At 40.7% G+C, this 19,782-nt stretch overlaps 3 protein-coding genes across 3 annotated transcripts; all 3 read right to left on the reverse strand.

Annotated features, from left to right (window-relative positions):
• Positions 1–3,824: 3,824 nt before the first annotated feature.
• LOC130679550 (keratin-associated protein 19-2-like) lies at positions 3,825–7,121 on the reverse strand. The gene is made up of 3 exons (XM_057488659.1): positions 6,949–7,121; positions 4,830–4,900; positions 3,825–4,057 (listed from the first exon to the last, which is right to left on the reverse strand). The coding sequence occupies exons 1-3, from the start codon at positions 7,119–7,121 to the stop codon at positions 3,825–3,827; spliced, it is 477 nt and encodes a 158-aa protein (XP_057344642.1).
• A 2,922-nt stretch (positions 7,122–10,043) lies between these two features.
• Positions 10,044–13,340, reverse strand: LOC130679553 (keratin-associated protein 19-2-like). Its single transcript, XM_057488660.1, has 3 exons — positions 13,168–13,340; positions 11,049–11,119; positions 10,044–10,276 (listed from the first exon to the last, which is right to left on the reverse strand). Exons 1-3 carry the CDS (start codon positions 13,338–13,340, stop codon positions 10,044–10,046), a joined length of 477 nt encoding a protein of 158 aa, XP_057344643.1.
• A 2,919-nt stretch (positions 13,341–16,259) lies between these two features.
• On the reverse strand, positions 16,260–19,556 carry LOC130679554 (keratin-associated protein 19-2-like). The gene is made up of 3 exons (XM_057488664.1): positions 19,384–19,556; positions 17,265–17,335; positions 16,260–16,492 (listed from the first exon to the last, which is right to left on the reverse strand). Exons 1-3 carry the CDS (start codon positions 19,554–19,556, stop codon positions 16,260–16,262), a joined length of 477 nt encoding a protein of 158 aa, XP_057344647.1.
• Between the last annotated feature and the right edge of the window lie 226 nt (positions 19,557–19,782).

Raw genomic sequence — 19,782 nt, forward strand, 5'->3', positions numbered from 1 at the left:
TCCAATGGAGGCAGGGAGCTATTTCTCTGTCCAGGCATTGCAACCCTAAGATGCTCTGACTAGGCTGACTAATAGGGTAGGACCTGTTGTGCAGCTGCCCAAATTGGGTTTTATGTGAAGTAAATGAGATGAGCTTGCAAATCAAAATGATTTCTCTGAATATTTCAATGGCATTGTTATGCAGCATTGTTCACTAGTTAATTTTTTTTCAGTCAGAGCTACATACACTAAAATTGATAGGGTAAAGCCCTTAAAACATACCAGCACCACTTAGAAAACATGAGGTGATTGATGTTGAAAGTTGACTAATTCTCACAAACTCTGTGTTAGTTCTGCTGTGGGAAAGGTTGGAACACATAACCAGAACTTCAGGACACTGGTCTTGGAAGAACACAAATGGGGAATACACGCGGAAAAGGAGAGTCTGAGTCAACAGAATTAACAAATAATAAAGCCATCATGTGCCATATCAAATCAGAATAATTTATTGTGAAGGGAACAGAGAAATACCACAGCAATGAAAGTACAAATAGGGGCCGCCAGGAGACACGAAGCCGGAAAATGTGGTATGGTAAATATTCTTACAAGAGAAGATGTGATCTATTCATTTTTCTTATCTTGGCTTGTTCCTGGGTGATGTTCTTTGCTTCAAATTTTGTGTCCATTCTTTACCAGCCTTATGGCCCTAGGTGTTGGGCTTCCAGGGCAGGATTTCAGCAGCATCCAGACCAGTATCTTCCATAGTTCCATGGACGATAGCAGCCATATCCGTAGCCTCCATAGAAAGGTCCATATCCGTAGCCGCCATAGCCACCGCCATAGCCACAGCCATATCCCAGGCCACCGAGGCCATAGCCATAGCCGTAGCCCAGGCCTCCGTAGTAGCCGCCGCAGTAGCTCATGGTGTCAGGGGTGTTGAGTTTGGTTTGCTGTTCAAGGCAAGATCCTGAGAGTGAATGTCAGCATGGGTAGAGGAGTGCTTATATACCCTAGGGAGAGCATGTGATCCATCACGTGCATACCCTACTTTTGCCTCGCTTTTTATTACACCTACTTAACATAACTTGTTAATTTATTGTCCCTGACACAGCCAGAGGCCCTCACACTCATTAAAATGCTCGAGATCACTTTGTTGCTTAGTAAGGGTGGCCCTCACAGGATTTGCATCCCTTTGCCAAATCCTCATGCTGCATACTCTAAATATATACGACTTTATTTGACACATATGCCTCAGGAATGCTGGGGACAAAAGCTACTGCATCACTTTATCAGAAAGAATGTTGTTTCTTCAAAGAGTGGACCTGTCAGACCACAAGTAGAATTCTTCGTGGGCACATACACCAATCTTACTGGGAAGTGTTGTGCTTCTTAATTACATGTTTCTTCATCTCTGTTTTTCTTTATATTGCCATACCCCTTAACAAATTAAATGAATGAAATGTGTCATATTGAAAGGTCAACCAAGTGTGATATCCTTTTCAGAACGTTATTGCTTGTTCCAAATGAAGAATTATTCATCTCTTCCTGACGTAAGAAATCACAAACATTTAGAAGCCAATAAAAATCAGTTTGACTTTTGTGCACACTGAAAGAATGAGAGAGAGAAACTTAAAAGATAGGAAAATTTAGAACACTGTTCATCATATGCGGCGTCTTTTGTACCCGTTCACTACTACTTGGAAAAGTAAATGTAACATTTCACCAGGGCATTGACAAACCCATGTTGATGTATGAAATGGTTCCAATGCGCTGTGGGATCTCCCAGTGCGGCTCTTTGTGCTGTAGAGGTCTGCGGACATTGACAAGCATGGAATAAAATGTCCAAAAATGAGGGCAAGTCACAGTAATCAAAACTGTGGTCATAAGTAGTGTTTAAAGTTGATTAAAAGTTATTTTCTGAAATCCTAACCCCCTCTTCTCTGGCTTGACATGTATCCCACTTTCATTCAACATTGCAGGTTCTAACACCTTTCCCACATTTACACACACCATTTCCCCAATCTCTACCCTTGTGTGTCCCTGCATCTTGCTATACATAGATCATGAATTGCTAATATATTTGCCATATGCATATGAAGTTTAGAATCAGTAGATGGTGCCAACACTTTGCCAGTGCAGTTATATGCATGGACAGTAGCAGAGGCAATCCGTGAGCTCTCCAAAGGTACCACATCCTTCCCCACACTGGTCAGTTAGAATCTTTTAATTGGATCATTTGTGTGTTATATTGGGATATCTGACAAGTGTTTAAATTGGTTTTAACCTGGGCAGCAAATGTCACTTCAGCGTCCTTCTTCTGTTCACAGGCCACGGAGATATCCTCTACTTGGAAGTGCCTCGAAGAGAATATGCCCATGTTGACCTAGACTTGTTTAAACAATACTTTATTATTGATTAGCAGGAGCTCTTTACATGTTGGGGTATTGGTATTTTTTCAGATATATGTATTGAAAATCTTTACCCCTGTAATTGACGTGGTATTATTCCCCTATAAAATGCTCTTGATGGATCAAAAGAGTGCTGTGTACAGTTTAGCCTCTTTTTTTTAACAGGTTATTTCAATGTTTTTAGTTCTAATTAGTAAAGTTTTGACTACATTGTACATAATTATTCCATTATTTCCCTCTGCTTTCTGCGAATTTGTCGAATTTACTGGATCACCTTAACGTCAATAGGCAGTTGATAAAACGCGTATTTCATTTAAATGAAGGTCAGCTAACGCCATATGAGCAAAAAAAATCGAATAGGTTTAGGATATCACACTCTGCCTTCGTATTTCTGCTAAATATACATCTTTTTCAGGAGTGAGGTACTTGTGGTGAAATGTCCTCCACAGGATGAGCCAAAACACTTCCGCGGAATTGAAAAAGTGCTGGGGTATTTCCCAAAGATCTAAGGGAGATCCGTAAATTCAAAATTTCAAATCCTAATGGTATGATGATAGCATATTCTTCAAGGAGTATCTGAAACACCACCAAGGAGCCATCCTGCTTACTATGCTCCTTTGAACCAAGAGAAGCCCTTTGGGCAAACTCAGTAGAATTACTAAGATGCACACAGGAAATAGAAAAGCTAATGTTGTACTCTGTGAAAAACAAAGTAGCAGGGTCATCCAATGGAGGCAGGGAGCTATTTCTCTGTCCAGGCATTGCAACCCTAAGATGCTCTGACTAGGCTGACTAATAGGGTAGGACCTGTTGTGCAGCTGCCCAAATCGGGTTTTATGTGAAGTAAATGAGATGAGCTTGCAAATCAAAATGATTTCTCTGAATATTTCAATGGCATTGTTATGCAGCATTGTTCACTAGTTAATTTTTTTCCAGTCAGAGCTACATACACTAAAATTGATAGGGTAAAGATCTTAAAACATACCAGCACCACTTAGAAAACATGAGGTGATTGATGTTGAAAGTAGACTAATTCTCACAAACTCTGTGTTAGTTCTGCTGTGGGAAAGGTTGGAACACATAACCAGAACTTCAGGACACTGGTCTTGGAAGAACACAAATGGGGAATACACGCGGAAAAGGTGAGTCCGAGTCAACAGAATTAACAAATAATAAAGCCATCATGTGCCATATCAAATTAGAATAATTTATTGTGAAGGGAACAGAGAAATACCACAGCAATGAAAGTACAAATAGGGGCCGCCAGGAGACACGAAGCCGGAAAATGTGGTATGGTAAATATTCTTACAAGAGAAGATGTGATCTATTCATTTTTCTTATCTTGGCTTGTTCCTGGGTGATGTTCTTTGCTTCAAATTTTGTGTCCATTCTTTACCAGCCTTATGGCCCTAGGTGTTGGGCTTCCAGGGCAGGATTTCAGCAGCATCCAGACCAGTATCTTCCATAGTTCCATGGACGATAGCAGCCATATCCGTAGCCTCCATAGAAAGGTCCATATCCGTAGCCGCCATAGCCACCGCCATAGCCACAGCCATATCCCAGGCCACCGAGGCCATAGCCATAGCCGTAGCCCAGGCCTCCGTAGTAGCCGCCGCAGTAGCTCATGGTGTCAGAGGTGTTGAGTTTGGTTTGCTGTTCAAGGCAAGGTCCTGAGAGTGAATGTCAGCATGGGTAGAGGAGTGCTTATATACCCTAGGGAGAGCATGTGATCCATCACGTGCATACCCTCCTTTTGCCTCGCTTTTTGTTACACCTACTTAACATAACTTGTTAATTTATTGTCCCTGACACAGCCAGAGGCCCTCACACTCATTAAAATGCTCGAGATCACTTTGTTGCTTAGTAAGGGTGGCCCTCACAGGATTTGCATCCCTTTGCCAAATCCTCATGCTGCATACTCTAAATATATACGACTTTATTTGACACATATGCCTCAGGAATGCTGGGGACAAAAGCTACTGCATCACTTTATCAGAAAGAATGTTGTTTCTTCAAAGAGTGGACCTGTCAGACCACAAGTAGAATTCTTCGTAGGCACATACACCAATCTTACTGGGAAGTGTTGTGCTTCTTAATTACATGTTTCTTCATCTCTGTTTTTCTTTATATTGCCATACCCCTTAACAAATTAAATGAATGAAATGTGTCGTATTGAAAGGTCAACCAAGTGTGATGTCCTTTTCAGAACGTTATTCCTCGTTCCAAATGAAGAATTATTCATCTCTTCCTGACGTAAGAAATCACAAACATTTAGAAGCCAATAAAAATCAGTTTGACTTTTGTGCACACCGAAAGAATGAGAGAGAGAAACTTAAAAGATAGGAAAATTTAGAACACTGTTCATCATATGCGGCGTCTTTTGTACTCGTTCACACTACTTGGAAAAGTAAATGTAACATTTCACCAGGGACATTGACGAACCCATATTGTTGTATGAAATGGTTCCAATGCGCTGTGGGATCTCCCAGTGCGGCTCCTTGTGCTGTAGAGGACTGCGGACATTGACAAGCATGGAATAAAATGTCCAAAAATGAGGGCAAGTCACAGTAATCAAAACTGTGGTCATAAGTAGTGTTTAAAGTTGATTAAAAGTTATTTTCTGAAATCCTAACCCCCTCTTCTCTGGCTTGACATGTATCCCACTTTCATTCAACATTGCAGGTTCTAACACCTTTCCCACATTTACACACACCATTTCCCCAATCTCTACCCTTGTGTGTCCCTGCATCTTGCTATACATAGGACATGAATTGCTAATATATTTGCCATATGCATATGAAGTTTAGAATCAGTAGATGGTGCCAACACTTTGCCAGTGCAGTTATATGCATGGACAGTAGCAGAGGCAATCCGTGAGCTCTCCAAAGGTATCACATCCTTCCCCACACTGGTCAATTAGAATCTTTTAATTGGATCATTTGTGTGTTATATTGGGATATCTGACAAGTGTTTAAATTGGTTTTAACCTGGGCAGCAAATGTCACTTCAGCGTCCTTCTTCTGTTCACAGGCCACGGAGATATCCTCTACTTGGAAGTGCCTCGAAGAGAATATGCCCATGTTGACCTAGACTTGTTTAAACAATACTTTATTATTGATTAGCAGGAGCTCTTTACATGTTGGGGTATTGGTATTTTTTCAGATATATGTATTGAAAATATTTACCCCTGTAATTGACGTGGTATTATTCCCCTATAAAATGCTCTTGATGGATCAAAAGAGTGCTGTGTACAGTTTAGCCTCTTTTTTTTAACAGGTTATTTCAATGTTTTTAGTTCTAATTAGTAAAGTTTTGACTACATTGTACATAATTATTCCATTATTTCCCTCTGCTTTCTGCGAATTTGTCGAATTTACTGGATCACCTTAACGTCAATAGGCAGTTGATAAAACGCGTATTTCATTTAAATGAAGGTCAGCTAACACCATATGAGCAAAAAAAATCGAATAGGTTTAGGATATCACACTCTGCCTTCGTATCTCTGCTAAATATACATCTTTTTCAGGAGTGAGGTACTTGTGGTGAAATGTCCTCCACAGGATGAGCCAAAACACTTCCGCGGAATTGAAAAAGTGCTGGGGTATTTCCCTAAGATCTAAGGGAGATCCGTAAATTCAAAATTTCAAATCCTAATGGTATGATGATAGCATATTCTTCAAGGAGTATCTGAAACACCACCAAGGAGTCATCCTGCTTACTATGCTCCTTTGAACCAAGAGAAGCCCTTTGGGTAAACTCAGAATTACTAAGATGCACACAGGAAATAGAAAAGCTAATGTTGTACTCTGTGAAACACAAAGTAGCAGGGTCAACCAATGGAGGCAGGGAGCTATTTCTCTGTCCAGGCATTGCAACCCTAAGATGCTCTGACTAGGCTGACTAATAGGGTAGGACCTGTTGTGCAGCTGCCCAAATCGGGTTTTATGTGAAGTAAATGAGATGAGCTTGCAAATCAAAATGATTTCTCTGAATAGTTCAATGGCATTGTTATGCAGCATTGTTCACTAGTTAATTTTTTTCCAGTCAGAGCTACATACACTAAAATTGATAGGGTAAAGATCTTAAAACATACCAGCACCACTTAGAAAACATGAGGTGATTGATGTTGAAAGTAGACTAATTCTCACAAACTCTGTGTTAGTTCTGCTGTGGGAAAGGTTGGAACACATAACCAGAACTTCAGGACACTGGTCTTGGAAGAACACAAATGGGGAATACACGCGGAAAAGGAGAGTCCGAGTCAACAGAATTAACAAATAATAAAGCCATCATGTGCCATATCAAATCAGAATAATTTATTGTGAAGGGAACAGAGAAATACCACAGCAATGAAAGTACAAATAGGGGCCGCCAGGAGACACGAAGCCGGAAAATGTGGTATGGTAAATATTCTTACAAGAGAAGATGTGATCTATTCATTTTTCTTATCTTGGCTTGTTCCTGGGTGATGTTCTTTGCTTCAAATTTTGTGTCCATTCTTTACCAGCCTTATGGCCCTAGGTGTTGGGCTTCCAGGGCAGGATTTCAGCAGCATCCAGACCAGTATCTTCCATAGTTCCATGGACGATAGCAGCCATATCCGTAGCCTCCATAGAAAGGTCCATATCCGTAGCCGCCATAGCCACCGCCATAGCCACAGCCATATCCCAGGCCACCGAGGCCATAGCCATAGCCGTAGCCCAGGCCTCCGTAGTAGCCGCCGCAGTAGCTCATGGTGTCAGAGGTGTTGAGTTTGGTTTGCTGTTCAAGGCAAGATCCTGAGAGTGAATGTCAGCATGGGTAGAGGAGTGCTTATATACCCTAGGGAGAGCATGTGATCCATCACGTGCATACCCTCCTTTTGCCTCTCTTTTTATTACACCTACTTAACATAACTTGTTAATTTATTGTCCCTGACACAGCCAGAGGCCCTCACACTCATTAAAATGCTCGAGATCACTTTGTTGCTTAGTAAGGGTGGCCCTCACAGGATTTGCATCCCTTTGCCAAATCCTCATGCTGCATACTCTAAATATATACGACTTTATTTGACACATATGCCTCAGGAATGCTGGGGACAAAAGCTACTGCATCACTTTATCAGAAAGAATGTTGTTTCTTCAAAGAGTGGACCTGTCAGACCACAAGTAGAATTCTTCGTAGGCACATACACCAATCTTACTGGGAAGTGTTGTGCTTCTTAATTACATGTTTCTTCATCTCTGTTTTTCTTTATATTGCCATACCCCTTAACAAATTAAATGAATGAAATGTGTCGTATTGAAAGGTCAACCAAGTGTGATGTCCTTTTCAGAACGTTATTCCTCGTTCCAAATGAAGAATTATTCATCTCTTCCTGACGTAAGAAATCACAAACATTTAGAAGCCAATAAAAATCAGTTTGACTTTTGTGCACACCGAAAGAATGAGAGAGAGAAACTTAAAAGATAGGAAAATTTAGAACACTGTTCATCATATGCGGCGTCTTTTGTACCCGTTCACTACTACTTGGAAAAGTAAATGTAACATTTCACCAGGGCATTGACAAACCCATGTTGATGTATGAAATGGTTCCAATGCGCTGTGGGATCTCCCAGTGCGGCTCTTTGTGCTGTAGAGGTCTGCGGACATTGACAAGCATGGAATAAAATGTCCAAAAATGAGGGCAAGTCACAGTAATCAAAACTGTGGTCATAAGTAGTGTTTAAAGTTGATTAAAAGTTATTTTCTGAAATCCTAACCCCCTCTTCTCTGGCTTGACATGTATCCCACTTTCATTCAACATTGCAGGTTCTAACACCTTTCCCACATTTACACACACCATTTCCCCAATCTCTACCCTTGTGTGTCCCTGCATCTTGCTATACATAGATCATGAATTGCTAATATATTTGCCATATGCATATGAAGTTTAGAATCAGTAGATGGTGCCAACACTTTGCCAGTGCAGTTATATGCATGGACAGTAGCAGAGCCAATCCGTGAGCTCTCCAAAGGTACCACATCCTTCCCCACACTGGTCAGTTAGAATCTTTTAATTGGATCATTTGTGTGTTATATTGGGATATCTGACAAGTGTTTAAATTGGTTTTAACCTGGGCAGCAAATGTCACTTCAGCGTCCTTCTTCTGTTCACAGGCCACGGAGATATCCTCTACTTGGAAGTGCCTCGAAGAGAATATGCCCATGTTGACCTAGACTTGTTTAAACAATACTTTATTATTGATTAGCAGGAGCTCTTTACATGTTGGGGTATTGGTATTTTTTCAGATATATGTATTGAAAATATTTACCCCTGTAATTGACGTGGTATTATTCCCCTATAAAATGCTCTTGATGGATCAAAAGAGTGCTGTGTACAGTTTAGCCTCTTTTTTTTAACAGGTTATTTCAATGTTTTTAGTTCTAATTAGTAAAGTTTTGACTACATTGTACATAATTATTCCATTATTTCCCTCTGCTTTCTGCGAATTTGTCGAATTTACTGGATCACCTTAACGTCAATAGGCAGTTGATAAAACGCGTATTTCATTTAAATGAAGGTCAGCTAACACCATATGAGCAAAAAAAATCGAATAGGTTTAGGATATCACACTCTGCCTTCGTATTTCTGCTAAATATACATCTTTTTCAGGAGTGAGGTACTTGTGGTGAAATGTCCTCCACAGGATGAGCCAAAACACTTCCGCGGAATTGAAAAAGTGCTGGGGTATTTCCCAAAGATCTAAGGGAGATCCGTAAATTCAAAATTTCAAATCCTAATGGTATGATGATAGCATATTCTTCAAGGAGTATCTGAAACACCACCAAGGAGCCATCCTGCTTACTATGCTCCTTTGAACCAAGAGAAGCCCTTTGGGCAAACTCAGTAGAATTACTAAGATGCACACAGGAAATAGAAAAGCTAATGTTGTACTCTGTGAAAAACAAAGTAGCAGGGTCATCCAATGGAGGCAGGGAGCTATTTCTCTGTCCAGGCATTGCAACCCTAAGATGCTCTGACTAGGCTGACTAATAGGGTAGGACCTGTTGTGCAGCTGCCCAAATCGGGTTTTATGTGAAGTAAATGAGATGAGCTTGCAAATCAAAATGATTTCTCTGAATATTTCAATGGCATTGTTATGCAGCATTGTTCACTAGTTAATTTTTTTCCAGTCAGAGCTACATACACTAAAATTGATAGGGTAAAGATCTTAAAACATACCAGCACCACTTAGAAAACATGAGGTGATTGATGTTGAAAGTAGACTAATTCTCACAAACTCTGTGTTAGTTCTGCTGTGGGAAAGGTTGGAACACATAACCAGAACTTCAGGACACTGGTCTTGGAAGAACACAAATGGGGAATACACGCGGAAAAGGTGAGTCCGAGTCAACAGAATTAACAAATAATAAAGCCATCATGTGCCATATCAAATTAGAATAATTTATTGTGAAGGGAACAGAGAAATACCACAGCAATGAAAGTACAAATAGGGGCCGCCAGGAGACACGAAGCCGGAAAATGTGGTATGGTAAATATTCTTACAAGAGAAGATGTGATCTATTCATTTTTCTTATCTTGGCTTGTTCCTGGGTGATGTTCTTTGCTTCAAATTTTGTGTCCATTCTTTACCAGCCTTATGGCCCTAGGTGTTGGGCTTCCAGGGCAGGATTTCAGCAGCATCCAGACCAGTATCTTCCATAGTTCCATGGACGATAGCAGCCATATCCGTAGCCTCCATAGAAAGGTCCATATCCGTAGCCGCCATAGCCACCGCCATAGCCACAGCCATATCCCAGGCCACCGAGGCCATAGCCATAGCCGTAGCCCAGGCCTCCGTAGTAGCCGCCGCAGTAGCTCATGGTGTCAGAGGTGTTGAGTTTGGTTTGCTGTTCAAGGCAAGGTCCTGAGAGTGAATGTCAGCATGGGTAGAGGAGTGCTTATATACCCTAGGGAGAGCATGTGATCCATCACGTGCATACCCTCCTTTTGCCTCGCTTTTTGTTACACCTACTTAACATAACTTGTTAATTTATTGTCCCTGACACAGCCAGAGGCCCTCACACTCATTAAAATGCTCGAGATCACTTTGTTGCTTAGTAAGGGTGGCCCTCACAGGATTTGCATCCCTTTGCCAAATCCTCATGCTGCATACTCTAAATATATACGACTTTATTTGACACATATGCCTCAGGAATGCTGGGGACAAAAGCTACTGCATCACTTTATCAGAAAGAATGTTGTTTCTTCAAAGAGTGGACCTGTCAGACCACAAGTAGAATTCTTCGTAGGCACATACACCAATCTTACTGGGAAGTGTTGTGCTTCTTAATTACATGTTTCTTCATCTCTGTTTTTCTTTATATTGCCATACCCCTTAACAAATTAAATGAATGAAATGTGTCGTATTGAAAGGTCAACCAAGTGTGATGTCCTTTTCAGAACGTTATTCCTCGTTCCAAATGAAGAATTATTCATCTCTTCCTGACGTAAGAAATCACAAACATTTAGAAGCCAATAAAAATCAGTTTGACTTTTGTGCACACCGAAAGAATGAGAGAGAGAAACTTAAAAGATAGGAAAATTTAGAACACTGTTCATCATATGCGGCGTCTTTTGTACTCGTTCACACTACTTGGAAAAGTAAATGTAACATTTCACCAGGGACATTGACGAACCCATATTGTTGTATGAAATGGTTCCAATGCGCTGTGGGATCTCCCAGTGCGGCTCCTTGTGCTGTAGAGGACTGCGGACATTGACAAGCATGGAATAAAATGTCCAAAAATGAGGGCAAGTCACAGTAATCAAAACTGTGGTCATAAGTAGTGTTTAAAGTTGATTAAAAGTTATTTTCTGAAATCCTAACCCCCTCTTCTCTGGCTTGACATGTATCCCACTTTCATTCAACATTGCAGGTTCTAACACCTTTCCCACATTTACACACACCATTTCCCCAATCTCTACCCTTGTGTGTCCCTGCATCTTGCTATACATAGGACATGAATTGCTAATATATTTGCCATATGCATATGAAGTTTAGAATCAGTAGATGGTGCCAACACTTTGCCAGTGCAGTTATATGCATGGACAGTAGCAGAGGCAATCCGTGAGCTCTCCAAAGGTATCACATCCTTCCCCACACTGGTCAATTAGAATCTTTTAATTGGATCATTTGTGTGTTATATTGGGATATCTGACAAGTGTTTAAATTGGTTTTAACCTGGGCAGCAAATGTCACTTCAGCGTCCTTCTTCTGTTCACAGGCCACGGAGATATCCTCTACTTGGAAGTGCCTCGAAGAGAATATGCCCATGTTGACCTAGACTTGTTTAAACAATACTTTATTATTGATTAGCAGGAGCTCTTTACATGTTGGGGTATTGGTATTTTTTCAGATATATGTATTGAAAATATTTACCCCTGTAATTGACGTGGTATTATTCCCCTATAAAATGCTCTTGATGGATCAAAAGAGTGCTGTGTACAGTTTAGCCTCTTTTTTTTAACAGGTTATTTCAATGTTTTTAGTTCTAATTAGTAAAGTTTTGACTACATTGTACATAATTATTCCATTATTTCCCTCTGCTTTCTGCGAATTTGTCGAATTTACTGGATCACCTTAACGTCAATAGGCAGTTGATAAAACGCGTATTTCATTTAAATGAAGGTCAGCTAACACCATATGAGCAAAAAAAATCGAATAGGTTTAGGATATCACACTCTGCCTTCGTATCTCTGCTAAATATACATCTTTTTCAGGAGTGAGGTACTTGTGGTGAAATGTCCTCCACAGGATGAGCCAAAACACTTCCGCGGAATTGAAAAAGTGCTGGGGTATTTCCCTAAGATCTAAGGGAGATCCGTAAATTCAAAATTTCAAATCCTAATGGTATGATGATAGCATATTCTTCAAGGAGTATCTGAAACACCACCAAGGAGTCATCCTGCTTACTATGCTCCTTTGAACCAAGAGAAGCCCTTTGGGTAAACTCAGAATTACTAAGATGCACACAGGAAATAGAAAAGCTAATGTTGTACTCTGTGAAACACAAAGTAGCAGGGTCAACCAATGGAGGCAGGGAGCTATTTCTCTGTCCAGGCATTGCAACCCTAAGATGCTCTGACTAGGCTGACTAATAGGGTAGGACCTGTTGTGCAGCTTCCCAAATCGGGTTTTATGTGAAGTAAATGAGATGAGCTTGCAAATCAAAATGATTTCTCTGAATAGTTCAATGGCATTGTTATGCAGCATTGTTCACTAGTTAATTTTTTTTCAGTCAGAGCTACATACACTAAAATTGATAGGGTAAAGATCTTAAAACATACCAGCACCACTTAGAAAACATGAGGTGATTGATGTTGAAAGTAGACTAATTCTCACAAACTCTGTGTTAGTTCTGCTGTGGGAAAGGTTGGAACACATAACCAGAACTTCAGGACACTGGTCTTGGAAGAACACAAATGGGGAATACACGCGGAAAAGGAGAGTCCGAGTCAACAGAATTAACAAATAATAAAGCCATCATGTGCCATATCAAATCAGAATAATTTATTGTGAAGGGAACAGAGAAATACCACAGCAATGAAAGTACAAATAGGGGCCGCCAGGAGACACGAAGCCGGAAAATGTGGTATGGTAAATATTCTTACAAGAGAAGATGTGATCTATTCATTTTTCTTATCTTGGCTTGTTCCTGGGTGATGTTCTTTGCTTCAAATTTTGTGTCCATTCTTTACCAGCCTTATGGCCCTAGGTGTTGGGCTTCCAGGGCAGGATTTCAGCAGCATCCAGACCAGTATCTTCCATAGTTCCATGGACGATAGCAGCCATATCCGTAGCCTCCATAGAAAGGTCCATATCCGTAGCCGCCATAGCCACCGCCATAGCCACAGCCATATCCCAGGCCACCGAGGCCATAGCCATAGCCGTAGCCCAGGCCTCCGTAGTAGCCGCCGCAGTAGCTCATGGTGTCAGAGGTGTTGAGTTTGGTTTGCTGTTCAAGGCAAGATCCTGAGAGTGAATGTCAGCATGGGTAGAGGAGTGCTTATATACCCTAGGGAGAGCATGTGATCCATCACGTGCATACCCTCCTTTTGCCTCTCTTTTTATTACACCTACTTAACATAACTTGTTAATTTATTGTCCCTGACACAGCCAGAGGCCCTCACACTCATTAAAATGCTCGAGATCACTTTGTTGCTTAGTAAGGGTGGCCCTCACAGGATTTGCATCCCTTTGCCAAATCCTCATGCTGCATACTCTAAATATATACGACTTTATTTGACACATATGCCTCAGGAATGCTGGGGACAAAAGCTACTGCATCACTTTATCAGAAAGAATGTTGTTTCTTCAAAGAGTGGACCTGTCAGACCACAAGTAGAATTCTTCGTAGGCACATACACCAATCTTACTGGGAAGTGTTGTGCTTCTTAATTACATGTTTCTTCATCTCTGTTTTTCTTTATATTGCCATACCCCTTAACAAATTAAATGAATGAAATGTGTCGTATTGAAAGGTCAACCAAGTGTGATGTCCTTTTCAGAACGTTATTCCTCGTTCCAAATGAAGAATTATTCATCTCTTCCTGACGTAAGAAATCACAAACATTTAGAAGCCAATAAAAATCAGTTTGACTTTTGTGCACACCGAAAGAATGAGAGAGAGAAACTTAAAAGATAGGAAAATTTAGAACACTGTTCATCATATGCGGCGTCTTTTGTACTCGTTCACACTACTTGGAAAAGTATATGTAACATTTCACCAGGGACATTGATGAACCCATGTTGATGTATGAAATGGTTCCAATGCGCTGTGGGATCTCCCAGTGCGGCTCCTTGTGCTGTAGAGGACTGCGGACATTGACAAGCATGGAATAAAATGTCCAAAAATGAGGGCAAGTCACAGTAATCAAAACTGTGGTCATAAGTAGTGTTTAAAGTTGATTAAAAGTTATTTTCTGAAATCCTAACCCCCTCTTCTCTGGCTTGACATGTATCCCACTTTCATTCAACATTGCAGGTTCTAACACCTTTCCCACATTTACACACACCATTTCCCCAATCTCTACCCTTGTGTGTCCCTGCATCTTGCTATACATAGGACATGAATTGCTAATATATTTGCCATATGCATATGAAGTTTAGAATCAGTAGATGGTGCCAACACTTTGCCAGTGCAGTTATATGCATGGACAGTAGCAGAGGCAATCCGTGAGCTCTCCAAAGGTATCACATCCTTCCCCACACTGGTCAATTAGAATCTTTTAATTGGATCATTTGTGTGTTATATTGGGATATCTGACAAGTGTTTAAATTGGTTTTAACCTGGGCAGCAAATGTCACTTCAGCGTCCTTCTTCTGTTCACAGGCCACGGAGATATCCTCTACTTGGAAGTGCCTCGAAGAGAATATGCCCATGTTGACCTAGACTTGTTTAAACAATACTTTATTATTGATTAGCAGGAGCTCTTTACATGTTGGGGTATTGGTATTTTTTCAGATATATGTATTGAAAATATTTACCCCTGTAATTGACGTGGTATTATTCCCCTATAAAATGCTCTTGATGGATCAAAAGAGTGCTGTGTACAGTTTAGCCTCTTTTTTTAAACAGGTTATTTCAATGTTTTTAGTTCTAATTAGTAAAGTTTTGACTACATTGTACATAATTATTCCATTATTTCCCTCTGCTTTCTGCGAATTTGTCGAATTTACTGGATCACCTTAACGTCAATAGGCAGTTGATAAAACGCGTATTTCATTTAAATGAAGGTCAGCTAACACCATATGAGCAAAAAAAATCGAATAGGTTTAGGATATCACACTCTGCCTTCGTATCTCTGCTAAATATACATCTTTTTCAGGAGTGAGGTACTTGTGGTGAAATGTCCTCCACAGGATGAGCCAAAACACTTCCGCGGAATTGAAAAAGTGCTGGGGTATTTCCCTAAGATCTAAGGGAGATCCGTAAATTCAAAATTTCAAATCCTAATGGTATGATGATAGCATATTCTTCAAGGAGTATCTGAAACACCACCAAGGAGTCATCCTGCTTACTATGCTCCTTTGAACCAAGAGAAGCCCTTTGGGTAAACTCAGAATTACTAAGATGCACACAGGAAATAGAAAAGCTAATGTTGTACTCTGTGAAACACAAAGTAGCAGGGTCATCCAATGGAGGCAGGGAGCTATTTCTCTGTCCAGGCATTGCAACCCTAAGATGCTCTGACTAGGCTGACTAATAGGGTAGGACCTGTTGTGCAGCTGCCCAAATCGGGTTTTATGTGAAGTAAATGAGATGAGCTTACAAATCAAAATGATTTCTCTGAATAGTTCAATGGCATTGTTATGCAGCATTGTTCACTAGTTAATTTTTTTTCAGTCAGAGCTACATACACTAAAATTGATAGGGTAAAGATCTTAAAACATACCAGCACCACTTAGAAAACATGAGGTGATTGATGTTGAAAGTAGACTAATTCTCACAAACTCTGTGTTAGTTCTGCTGTGGGAAAGGTTGGAACACATAACCAGAACTTCAGGACACTGGTCTTGGAAGAACACAAATGGGGAATACACGCGGAAAAGGAGAGTCCGAGTCAACAGAATTAACAAATAATAAAGCCATCATGTGCCATATCAAATCAGAATAATTTATTGTGAAGGGAACAGAGAAATACCACAGCAATGAAAGTACAAATAGGGGCCGCCAGGAGACACGAAGCCAGAAAATGTGGTATGGTAAATATTCTTACAAGAGAAGATGTGATCTATTCATTTTTCTTATCTTGGCTTGTTCCTGGGTGATGTTCTCTGCTTCAAATTTTGTGTCCATTCTTTACCAGCCTTATGGCCCTAGGTGTTGGGCTTCCAGGGCAGGATTTCAGCAGCATCCAGACCAGTATCTTCCATAGTTCCATGGACGATAGCAGCCATATCCGTAGCCTCCATAGAAAGGTCCATATCCGTAGCCGCCATAGCCACCGCCATAGCCACAGCCATATCCCAGGCCACCGAGGCCATAGCCATAGCCGTAGCCCAGGCCTCCGTAGTAGCCGCCGCAGTAGCTCATGGTGTCAGAGGTGTTGAGTTTGGTTTGCTGTTTAAGGCAAGGTCCTGAGAGTGAATGTCAGCATGGGTAGAGGAGTGCTTATATACCCTAGGGAGAGCATGTGATCCATCACGTGCATACCCTCCTTTTGCCTCTCTTTTTATTACACCTACTTAACATAACTTGTTAATTTATTGTCCCTGACACAGCCAGAGGCCCTCACACTCATTAAAATGCTCGAGATCACTTTGTTGCTTAGTAAGGGTGGCCCTCACAGGATTTGCATCCCTTTGCCAAATCCTCATGCTGCATACTCTAAATATATACGACTTTATTTGACACATATGCCTCAGGAATGCTGGGGACAAAAGCTACTGCATCACTTTATCAGAAAGAATGTTGTTTCTTCAAAGAGTGGACCTGTCAGACCACAAGTAGAATTCTTCGTAGGCACATACACCAATCTTACTGGGAAGTGTTGTGCTTCTTAATTACATGTTTCTTCATCTCTGTTTTTCTTTATATTGCCATACCCCTTAACAAATTAAATGAATGAAATGTGTCGTATTGAAAGGTCAACCAAGTGTGATGTCCTTTTCAGAACGTTATTCCTCGTTCCAAATGAAGAATTATTCATCTCTTCCTGACGTAAGAAATCACAAACATTTAGAAGCCAATAAAAATCAGTTTGACTTTTGTGCACACCGAAAGAATGAGAGAGAGAAACTTAAAAGATAGGAAAATTTAGAACACTGTTCATCATATGCGGCGTCTTTTGTACTCGTTCACACTACTTGGAAAAGTAAATGTAACATTTCACCAGGGACATTGACGAACCCATATTGTTGTATGAAATGGTTCCAATGCGCTGTGGGATCTCCCAGTGCGGCTCCTTGTGCTGTAGAGGACTGCGGACATTGACAAGCATGGAATAAAATGTCCAAAAATGAGGGCAAGTCACAGTAATCAAAACTGTGGTCATAAGTAGTGTTTAAAGTTGATTAAAAGTTATTTTCTGAAATCCTAACCCCCTCTTCTCTGGCTTGACATGTATCCCACTTTCATTCAACATTGCAGGTTCTAACACCTTTCCCACATTTACACACACCATTTCCCCAATCTCTACCCTTGTGTGTCCCTGCATCTTGCTATACATAGGACATGAATTGCTAATATATTTGCCATATGCATATGAAGTTTAGAATCAGTAGATGGTGCCAACACTTTGCCAGTGCAGTTATATGCATGGACAGTAGCAGAGGCAATCCGTGAGCTCTCCAAAGGTATCACATCCTTCCCCACACTGGTCAATTAGAATCTTTTAATTGGATCATTTGTGTGTTATATTGGGATATCTGACAAGTGTTTAAATTGGTTTTAACCTGGGCAGCAAATGTCACTTCAGCGTCCTTCTTCTGTTCACAGGCCACGGAGATATCCTCTACTTGGAAGTGCCTCGAAGAGAATATGCCCATGTTGACCTAGACTTGTTTAAACAATACTTTATTATTGATTAGCAGGAGCTCTTTACATGTTGGGGTATTGGTATTTTTTCAGATATATGTATTGAAAATATTTACCCCTGTAATTGACGTGGTATTATTCCCCTATAAAATGCTCTTGATGGATCAAAAGAGTGCTGTGTACAGTTTAGCCTCTTTTTTTTAACAGGTTATTTCAATGTTTTTAGTTCTAATTAGTAAAGTTTTGACTACATTGTACATAATTATTCCATTATTTCCCTCTGCTTTCTGCGAATTTGTCGAATTTACTGGATCACCTTAACGTCAATAGGCAGTTGATAAAACGCGTATTTCATTTAAATGAAGGTCAGCTAACACCATATGAGCAAAAAAAATCGAATAGGTTTAGGATATCACACTCTGCCTTCGTATCTCTGCTAAATATACATCTTTTTCAGGAGTGAGGTACTTGTGGTGAAATGTCCTCCACAGGATGAGCCAAAACACTTCCGCGGAATTGAAAAAGTGCTGGGGTATTTCCCTAAGATCTAAGGGAGATCCGTAAATTCAAAATTTCAAATCCTAATGGTATGATGATAGCATATTCTTCAAGGAGTATCTGAAACACCACCAAGGAGTCATCCTGCTTACTATGCTCCTTTGAACCAAGAGAAGCCCTTTGGGTAAACTCAGAATTACTAAGATGCACACAGGAAATAGAAAAGCTAATGTTGTACTCTGTGAAACACAAAGTAGCAGGGTCAACCAATGGAGGCAGGGAGCTATTTCTCTGTCCAGGCATTGCAACCCTAAGATGCTCTGACTAGGCTGACTAATAGGGTAGGACCTGTTGTGCAGCTTCCCAAATCGGGTTTTATGTGAAGTAAATGAGATGAGCTTGCAAATCAAAATGATTTCTCTGAATAGTTCAATGGCATTGTTATGCAGCATTGTTCACTAGTTAATTTTTTTTCAGTCAGAGCTACATACACTAAAATTGATAGGGTAAAGATCTTAAAACATACCAGCACCACTTAGAAAACATGAGGTGATTGATGTTGAAAGTAGACTAATTCTCACAAACTCTGTGTTAGTTCTGCTGTGGGAAAGGTTGGAACACATAACCAGAACTTCAGGACACTGGTCTTGGAAGAACACAAATGGGGAATACACGCGGAAAAGGAGAGTCCGAGTCAACAGAATTAACAAATAATAAAGCCATCATGTGCCATATCAAATCAGAATAATTTATTGTGAAGGGAACAGAGAAATACCACAGCAATGAAAGTACAAATAGGGGCCGCCAGGAGACACGAAGCCGGAAAATGTGGTATGGTAAATATTCTTACAAGAGAAGATGTGATCTATTCATTTTTCTTATCTTGGCTTGTTCCTGGGTGATGTTCTTTGCTTCAAATTTTGTGTCCATTCTTTACCAGCCTTATGGCCCTAGGTGTTGGGCTTCCAGGGCAGGATTTCAGCAGCATCCAGACCAGTATCTTCCATAGTTCCATGGACGATAGCAGCCATATCCGTAGCCTCCATAGAAAGGTCCATATCCGTAGCCGCCATAGCCACCGCCATAGCCACAGCCATATCCCAGGCCACCGAGGCCATAGCCATAGCCGTAGCCCAGGCCTCCGTAGTAGCCGCCGCAGTAGCTCATGGTGTCAGAGGTGTTGAGTTTGGTTTGCTGTTCAAGGCAAGATCCTGAGAGTGAATGTCAGCATGGGTAGAGGAGTGCTTATATACCCTAGGGAGAGCATGTGATCCATCACGTGCATACCCTCCTTTTGCCTCTCTTTTTATTACACCTACTTAACATAACTTGTTAATTTATTGTCCCTGACACAGCCAGAGGCCCTCACACTCATTAAAATGCTCGAGATCAC

Source organism: Manis pentadactyla, chromosome 1 (genome assembly GCF_030020395.1).
Source record: "Manis pentadactyla isolate mManPen7 chromosome 1, mManPen7.hap1, whole genome shotgun sequence".
Taxonomy (NCBI): Eukaryota; Metazoa; Chordata; class Mammalia; order Pholidota; family Manidae; genus Manis; species Manis pentadactyla.